General features: G+C 40.9%; 2 protein-coding genes across 8 annotated transcripts in view; one reads left to right on the forward strand and one right to left on the reverse strand.

Annotated features, from left to right (window-relative positions):
- The window catches only part of desmb (desmin b), a 9,822-nt gene extending 8,809 nt beyond the window's left edge, over positions 1-1,013 (forward strand). For all 7 annotated transcript variants that reach the window (XM_062414475.1, XM_062414476.1, XM_062414478.1 and 4 more), the window contains one exon: positions 932-1,013. In XM_062414475.1, coding sequence (XP_062270459.1) covers positions 932-973 — 42 coding nt within the window. In that variant the 3' untranslated portion in view covers positions 974-1,013. The remainder of the gene's footprint in view (positions 1-931) is intronic.
- A 4,688-nt stretch (positions 1,014-5,701) lies between these two features.
- tmem198b (transmembrane protein 198b) lies at positions 5,702-8,458 on the reverse strand. Its single transcript, XM_062414489.1, is given in 5 exon segments — positions 5,702-5,854; positions 5,937-6,000; positions 6,002-6,137; positions 6,769-7,350; positions 8,299-8,458. Coding segments are annotated over 5 exon segments (1,095 nt in total).
- Between the last annotated feature and the right edge of the window lie 1,009 nt (positions 8,459-9,467).

Raw genomic sequence — 9,467 nt, forward strand, 5'->3', positions numbered from 1 at the left:
CTAATGGGGTTTACGTCTACTATATTGATCACAATGAGACTGGGTCAGAGCTCACTTTTACTTAATCCTGCCCTAAATAGCCAAATAATCAACCGTCTGCAGTGACACAGAAACAAGCCGTCCCTCTAAATGTCTAAATGGAGCCTATTGAGTGGAGGAGGATGAAAAAAACGAGCTGATTTAAAAGCTTAAATGTGACCTTTGAACTACTCATTTATCAGCTCAGGGGCCAGAAAGCTATTCAAACACACACACATACAAGCTGCGACTAGTCGAGCCAAACATCTCGTCCCACCAGAGTGGAAACACGCTACACCCACAGCTTCATGGGAAATCATGCGTTGCAGGGCAGGTTGCAGCTCGTCTCTGTTACTGTGTGACTTTTGTCTCATGTCTCGATCTTTCTGAAACATTCTTCCACTTCTTACAATAACAAACAAAAACCCACACACAAGCTGCAGGACTGAACATCTTATCGAGACGTTTCTGCCTGTATTTGTGTCCCTGTTTTTATCAAATCTGACAGTGCAGTGAGATTATTCTGACCTGTTTCTGGAGATGAGAGTTTGCAGATTAAAAAAGATGAAAGAATAAGACAAATTGTTGCATTCAAATGAAAGAAAAACTAGATTTTTAACATGCAAACATTGATCTATATTCTCACTGCACTGACAATTGTTTTTCAGCAATTACATATTTAACTTATTCCTCATTGTAGCTCATATTTTTCCCTTTTAAACCCCAAATATATATATATAACTATCACATATTTATATCTAACTGACTGTCCTGATTTAAAACACATATGGCACTGCTGGTTGTTTTGTAGCAGATGACTCGTGTGTGTGTTACGTGTTGACTCTCACATGTTCTCCATCACTGCATTTTCTTTCTTTGTCTCCTGATCTCTGTGTTTTTTTCTGTCCTCCAGGTCGTCAGCGAGTCGACGCAGCACCAGCAAGACATCATGTAAAAAAAAATCAAAAAAATCTGCAGAAGACAAGAAACCAAAAAAAACAAACAACCCAAAACAACAAACATCTGTTCTTTTCCTGCGATGGACAGATGAGGAATAAAAGAAACCCCCAAAAAAGATGCACAAATAAAAACTTAAAGCCAAAAAAAGACTTTACAAACTCCTCGTTATGGCCTGTATTGTTCTTTTTTGTGAACTTAAGGCTGGGAACTTTATCTGGGGGTTATTTATCTCTGCTTACTGATGCATTTCAGCTCAATAAAACATATTTATGTTGCATAGGGTGCAAAAAAAACAACTCCATCTCATCATTTGAGCCTATAGCTGAATCTTAAGGAGTTTATTTACTTTACAATATTAGAAATCAAGACTTTTCTGCATCTTAAATCCTCAAATAAGACAGAATAATGCTGCTGCACTTAACTTAGCCTCACATAAGTTTAAAGGTTATTGCAGATAATTGATAAGATGGAGTTGTTGTTTTTTTGTACTAGATAACCAAAAATACAGCTGTGAAATTTAAGTTAAATATAACAGAACATTTTTGCCCTTTCACTCCTTCAAACAGAGCAAATCCTCCATAAATCCACTTACAAAGTTAGAAATCTTCTTGTTTCTTTAGCAGCTTTTCATCATGTTTCTTTAGTTTAGAGTCGCTGTTTTAGTCCGGTTAGTAACATTATTGAGGCAGATAGAGGACAGATAAGAACAGAGGAGGAGATGGAGGAGATTAAAATAAAGGTGTCTGGAGCTGAAGAGATAAGAGGAGGAGAGGAGGTTGTGTGAAGGAGAAAATACCAATGCTGTGTCTCAAATCCGGTACTTCTGTAAGTGTACACACAATGCAAAGGGTCAAAAAGATGAGTGTGTAACTATGGAAACGTCTCATCTCCAACGGTCGCCATCTTGGCTACGTAGCACAAGCGGAGAGATATACCACTTTTAAAACATTAAATTGAGGCCGGACGGTGTAAGAAACTACAGTGAACAGTGTTTATACACCAAGCATCCTCTATACTGTTGCCAGATATATGCAATCAGTAGGTTTATTGGGTTAATGTAGTCTGTAATGAATTGGTACCGCCAATGCTACGTTAGCTTGTCCCCGCTAGCTAGTTAACGCTAGCTAGTTAACGCTAGCTTGCTAACACTAGCTCATTAATGCTAGCTTTCCAACGTTAATAATAATAATAATAATATTTTTTATTTGAAAGCGCCTCTCTGGGCACTCAAGTAAACCGTACACTGAATAAACTAAATAGTAAATAATAAACAAAACAGATAAGAGTGTAGAACAGACAAAACAGTCAATGCTAACTACTTACCGCTAGCTCGTTAACGCTAGCTCATTAATGCTAGCTTATTAACACTAGTTTAGTGACTCTAGCTCATTAATGCTAGCTTATTAACGCTAGCTTGCTAACACTAGCTCATTAATGCTAGCTTGCTAACTAGCTAATCATAACGGCCGTTTTTGAGTTCACTAACTGACAATTACCCCATATTTTCTTGGTTTCACTGAATAAAACAGTAAATCTTGGCTTTCAATTTTATTAGATTCATTTGATCCAAATTTCTATATTAATAAATCCAAATTTTTAAGCAAAAAAAGACATATTTCTCCCCTCACTTACAGCTTCAATCAAACAATACATTACCTTTTGAAGCTTGATTTTTATTTATTTTGATTTTTAGCCTATTTACTTTTATTTTCTTTAAATCCTTAGTCACCCTGGTATGATTTAAAAGGATCCTCAACCATTAAAAACTTAGTAGTAGTCTTATAAAGCCCAATACTAAGACTATTAACAACCTGACAAAAGAGTGTACTAACAGAAGTATGTGATTTGAGACACAATATAAGAAAGAAAGAGAGAGAAAGAAGAAGGAAGAGGAGGCAATTTTCAGTAGTAATCATTTGTGACTTTCATATATTTGCTAATAAAAGTGAATAAAAGTGGATTACAAGTTGAAGCTGGCTGACTTCTTGTGTCAAAGGACGACTCGCACACATGGATCGTATACAGGCCCGTAGGAACACATGCTTTAATAATCATAATTCAATAATAATTGTTCTTTTTTTTCTTCTTTCTTTTAAAAAGCATAGAGTTACTGGCCTACAGTGATGAGATTGCACTCTCCTTTACAGAACTGGCTTGGAGAAATAAATTAAAAAATCATCAGCAAATAAATACATCTGACTGGAGAAGAAGAAGAAGAAGAATAAAACATGTCTCAATTAAATTAGATTCAAAAAGAAATGCAAAAAAACAAATAAAATGGTAAAAAAATAACCACAACAAAAAAAAACAAAAAAAAAGTTAGTAAGTGCTGTTTTATGTACAAATTTCACATCGATGCACATCATGAAGGAGGAGAAGAAGGGGGGAGGTGTTTGGTGGGAGTTCATGCATTTCGGTTTTCACGAGGACGAATTAAAAAAAACAACATACCATACATTCCCCCCTTTTGCTCGCTTTTCCTTTTTTTTTCTTCTTTTACTTAAAAATAAAAAATAAAAATAATAAGAAGGTTAAAAGACTATTCACATTTTTTCCCCCACTGTTGACAAAAAAAATGTTTGTGTTTGTCCCCAAATAAAAGAAAAATCAATGCACATGATGGAAGGAGTCTAAGTACAAGTTGGTATGGCCACAAGTCCGCTTTTATTATTCAAACTCTCCGAGCCTTAATTACACTGACATCTCAGCCTGCTCTTATTTACTAAAAGTGCTTTAATTAGGAAGTTATTAAGCCAGATTCAATCAACTTCTCTGCATTTTTAACCAGTATTTGTTACGCAATCTGCTGCAGAAAGAGGGCGCTGTTCTGCAAAAGCAAATGGAGCTTATAATGATGATTTTCTCAAAGTGGAACAACTGATTTAAAGATTGCATTGCATTGCTTTACGACACAACAACAGCAAATGGAGCTAAAGTTAGAAGGTGTTTCGATGATTTCTCAGATGACGTTTGAGGAGTGAAGCACATCCTTAACTCAAGAAGGCTTTTGAATCTGAGCTCAGGGGGTATAATAAAAGGTAAAATCTCCAGCAGTACATATAGTATATAAAAACAACTTTATTTTTCCGACCTAACAACCCCAATAAAGTTGTTCTGGACTATTTCCCTTCTCCATTCACCTCAGAAGTTGTGCCAGAAACCGCTCCTCTTGCTTCCACTGCATTTTCTTTTTCAATTTTGAGCCACCAAGAAAAATTTCACAACTACCAAACTGCAGACGAACATGAAGGTTGTCTTCTTTGTGCGATTTTTTCCCCCTATGAAGTAGCAGACAGATTTAGTCAATTGACTCTTTTAAAAAGACTTTTAAAGACTTTATACAATATGTAAAACTGTAATAACTGCAATAAAACGGGCCAATATAAAGTTAATTCATTAAGTCTTTGGAAAGTTGTCGATTCTTTTAAACGTGTAATGTTTTAAATCAATATATTTCTTCTGCCAGAGCAAATACAGCTTTAGCTTCTAAGTTTCTCACAATGTTAGATGGTAGAAAGAGTGAAAAACATCCCAAACTCATCTGATTTTAGAGGGAAAGCAGGATAAATTATTTATTTTGAGCTTTTGGAATAAATATATTACTACGACTCTGCTAAGCAGCATGAATAATCTCTTTCAGGATGTTAAATAATCATGGATTGAGTTTTCCAACACTTGGAAATCTTCTAAATCTTTCTACATATGTGTTGATTTGGTGAAATCTCTCATGAGGTGCCAGTGTAAATATGGCTTTTCTCGCAAAAAATCTTCCACATATTTCCAGGCATCTGTGAAGACGACAAGCCAACTCGACTCCCTTGAAATTTTTTACCCTGTTTGTCGCTTCTCGTTCTGTGATCACATTTAAATGCAAAAAAAACAAGCCATTCTTCGGAGATCTGTCAGTAACCCCCCTCCTGTCGCTGAGCGGCGCAGTCCGAGGAGGGGCACCAAGGCACCTGTTAAAGCAGAATCCCCCGGCCTTCGAAGAGCAGTTCGATGCCTGAAGAGGTGCATCGTCCAGCACCAAGGTTGACAAAGGGTTTCCCCACCTTTAAAAAGGACGTTTAAGATGTCTCTCCCCATTTTTGGAGGGTTTTTTTATAGTCCAGATGGCACAGAAAGCAAAAAACGGACCCCGGTTTGCATTTAAGGGGCTCTTACTTCCCTTTAGAGATGATCTTTGTTGGGTTTCTCGGAGGTCTACTGCGGGATGAGAGTTTTTTTTTTTACACAATGCCTGTGTGAGAACCTGCAGAATCCCCAGGCTGCTTCAGGTTTTTCCACGTCAACCCTTAAGATCGTAGCTGCGGTGTGTGTGTGTGTGTGTTTGTTGTGTGTAAGTGCATGCATGCTTCTGTGCGTTTGTATCTACTGAAAGACCGTGAAAGGAGGTACGACAGACCTCTGCACCATAACTGACGGCTCCCAGCGGGGGTAGCCACGAGGAGAACAGAGCCTCACAGTCCAAACATTTATTTAGTAAAGGGTTAAACTTGTTTTGCATTGTGGGTAAATCCAGCCCGACAAACATACTGTACAGAGGTGAGGCTAAACCCAGACGGTGTGTGTTTAAACCCAGAATCTTTGCATTTAAAACCCCAGTGGTGTTTGTTCAAGCACAGACGTGATTTCACCCAGGTGGGTAAGTGATTGTAGAGTCATGTATCTCCCCTGTTTAGTGGTGCGTTCAGGCGTCTAGGAGGGAGCGTGGAGGAGTGGGTCAAACCCGTAGCAAAGGTCCCGCGGCGCCAGTGAGGGGCGTCGTGGAGCCGCAGTCGTAGCCCACATCCACCACGGCGTGAGGCCCGCCGACCATCCGGCTCGGGAAAGGCTGAGCCTGCACCTGCCGCTCTCTGAAACTCTGGATGTAGCTCTGAAGAGAAAGAAAGACAGTTAAGAAATAAAGGGAAAACATGTCAAAGATGATGAGATATGGCATCTTCACAGCTCCTTACCGGCGAGAGGACGTCGGTGTCGTAGCGGCGGATGGGGTTGGGCTTGCGGCGGTTAGGCGGGCTCCTGCAGCTGCTTGGCTTGGTGCTGATGGTGGGACGAGCCGCCATGCTGCTGCTTCTTCTTCTTCTTGTTGCGATAGCGGTCGTCCCGCTGTCGAATCCTCATCACCTGCATCCTCCTCTGTTGCCGGCTGATGATCACTGTGGGAAGAGACGAGACTCACTGAGTGTTGTTTCCTCATTAACATGTAAAGATAACTCAACGTTAATGAACACAGTCGGCCCGCTGGATGGATTCACTGCTTCTTACCAACACGAGAAGCCCTGAGGAACTCCTTCACAGAAGGTTTATTAAATCAGACTTTGCTGAACACACACAGCTCTTTGTGTCCTGATATCTCGTCTAAAACTAAATCTCTTTAACTCAAACTTTTTAGACAATCTTCACCACTTGTATGAGGTACGTAATGCACAGACAGACCATCAGATTGTGTTATGGTTGCTATAGATACGGGTTGTGCTTTAGTGTATAAACGAATAACACAAATCACTGCTGACATCAGAGATCCTGCTGGAGACATTTTTGAAGTTGAGTTTCATTTTTTCATCTTGTACACGAACAGAATGAGTCTCTAACATGTTTTTAAAGAAAGGTTCGGAACAAATGAGGTCTGTAGAGGTCTGTTAAACATCAAATTTAGGGTCAATGGCCTCAAAGAGCTAGGAAAGCACTTTCTTAGTGTGACCTACAAAGGGTTAAAAGAATCAGTCGCTGTCTACCTAATCACACTGAGATGAATAACACTGATGCATCACTAGTGCTGCTCCTCACCTTTGGTATGGGAGTATCCCTCAGCGGTCACCTTCCACTGGACTATGACACCCAGCAGGGTGAGGGCGGGCCACACCCCGAGCACCACCCACGTGAGCCAGCACACCGGCTTTCCGGGCGCCGCTTTCAGCCGCTCGTACATGTACAGCACCAGGGCGAAGAGCTCCACGAAGTAGTCCAACGCCACGGTGATGACGGCCGCCCCAAACATCGCCGTGGACAGCGTGGTGAAGAGGCGCTGCCACTGCAGGGTGAGCACGGCGAAGAGCATGCCCAGGCCAAGCAGCACGCCCAGGGGCACCCAGACGGAGCGCGGCGGGCTGTCGGAAAGCTCTTCCATGCCTACCAGCGTGGCCACGGCTACCAGCAGGCCCAGCAGCAGGCCCACCATGAAGAGGCCCACGCTGCGAACCAGCATGGTGACCAGGCCGCAGAGCGTGCCGATGCCCAGGCCGATGCCCACCGAGGCCTCCACGCTCAGCTGGGTGTCCAGCACGCGCTCCTTGTAGCAGAGCATGAAGATGACGACGGAGCCGAACATCAGGCCCGTCAGGAACATCACCGCCTTGAAGCATCGATAACCTGCAGGAGGAGGAAGAAACGTCGTCATCTATAAAGTCTGTGACAGAAAACTGCTGCTTACAAGCATTTTTCTGTTGAAACTGTAACCATGAAGATAATAATCCATACTTGAACACAATGAAACTCTTATAATCAGCATTTATAAGAGCTCAAGTTTCAGATATATTTGAATTAGCATCCATTTTCAAACTTCTTCATCATTTCCAGACATTAACATCAGGAGTTGGCATCCTGTGTCACTGCTTCCTGTCATCTTATCTTCACATTTCCACTATAAAATGTGATGGTGGCGGCTGCTAATGATGATAATCTTTACGTTTCCTGTCAGGACAACGTGTGATAAATAAACCCACTGAGAAGTCTGAGATCATCTGTGGGAGGTTTAAAAAGCTCTTTAAAAAGAGTCTGGTGTGATGTCTGAGACTGAGGACAGAAATAGATGCATCTATTACAGTTATTACGGTAACTCAAAATCAATATAAGATGCAAACACTCAGATTTATACAGCAGCACTCACATAAGTATACGTGCATCTTTGGATCTAAAGAATCTAATGCTTTCCTTCCTGTCTTCTTTTCTTTCCTTCCTCCCTTCCTTCATTCCTTTCTTCTTTCTTTCCTTCCTCCCTTCCTTCCTTCTTTCCATCTTTCCTTCTTTTCTGTCTTCTATTCTGTCTTCTTTTCCTTCCTTCTTTCCTTCCATCTGTCTTCCCTTCCTCCCCTCATTCCTTCCTTCCTTCCTTCCTTCCTTCCTTCCTTCCTTCCTTCCATCCATCTTTTTAATGATTCGGTCCACATCAGATCTAAAGTCTTCAGGATTTAATGTCCACTGTCCAAAATGTCCAATATGCAATTTAAATAATGTGACTTTATACATATTTTGCCAACAATTGAAGCTGAATCTGGTTTCCTGTCGAGGGATGTAGAGAGCTGAGTTTTTCCGACTCACCAAAGAAGCAGTAAATGATGCCGAAGAGGCAGCACATGGAGCAGACGACGGAGGGAACCACCTTATAGCGGCCGCTGGAGGCCTCCTCGCAGCCGCTCAGCCGCTCGGGGCTCAGCTCCTGGTCGGACTGGGCCAGCAGCGTCTCCAGGGTGGTCGTCATGGCGAACGGGAGGAGAGAGAGAGAAAAAGAGAGAGAAGGAGGGAAGAGATGGGAGGGGAGAGATGGAGGATGAGAGGTGATCAGGTGGGAGGCGAGAGGCAGGGGAGGCTATGGAGCACCGCCCAGCCACATGGCTTCACCTGCAGATGGAGACAGAAGAGAGGGAAGAGAAAAAAGGGAAAATATATCACTTGTTTTTGTTTGATAAAGAGAGAACATCAACTCCAAAAGCTACATCAAAACACTAAAAACAAAATTCTACTTTTTAAGTCACAAATAATATAACCAGAGAGTTTCTTTCTCTATAGCAACACCTCCAACTCCACTTTTCCCCCAAACTTAAACTCTGCATAACACTTTCAAACTATTACTTACATCCTGAATTGAGGAGCGGACGCATCACAAACCAAAACTGACCTGATGAAATAATGTGACAGAGCTTCTCCAGTCTGTTTTTTAATGCAGCTGCTTAAAGTTAATCAATGATAAAAACCTAATAGGATTTAAAATAAGTCTTAAAGTTGTTTGAATGATGCAAAAATGTTATGGTGATATACAGGTGGTGCGTTCAAGGTCCCTCAGACACCCTGGACTTCAGAATTTAGCATCAACAGCAACCTTATTCACATTTACTCCAGCTGTTTTAAGTTAATCAATGATAAGATGTAATAGGATTAAAATTCAAAGCAACTTCTCAATACATAGAAAAGTGCAGAAAATGTTCTATTTACAACCTCTATTAACGACTTCTTGACACAAAGTGCAGAAAATAAGAACATTTCTTGAGGAAAAACTGTGAGAATTGATTTAAAATAAGTCTTAAAATCAAGCAACATGTTATAGTCATACAGATGGTGCATTCAAGGTCCCTCGGAGACCCAGGACTTCAGAACTGAGCATCAACAGCAGCTGCTTAAAGGTTAATTAATGATAAAATGTAATAGGAATAACATTCAAAGCCACTCCTCAACACATAAAAAAGTGCTATTAAATGTAAATGTACTATTTA

This window comes from Scomber scombrus, chromosome 24 (genome assembly GCF_963691925.1).
Source record: "Scomber scombrus chromosome 24, fScoSco1.1, whole genome shotgun sequence".
Classification (NCBI taxonomy): domain Eukaryota; kingdom Metazoa; phylum Chordata; class Actinopteri; order Scombriformes; family Scombridae; genus Scomber; species Scomber scombrus.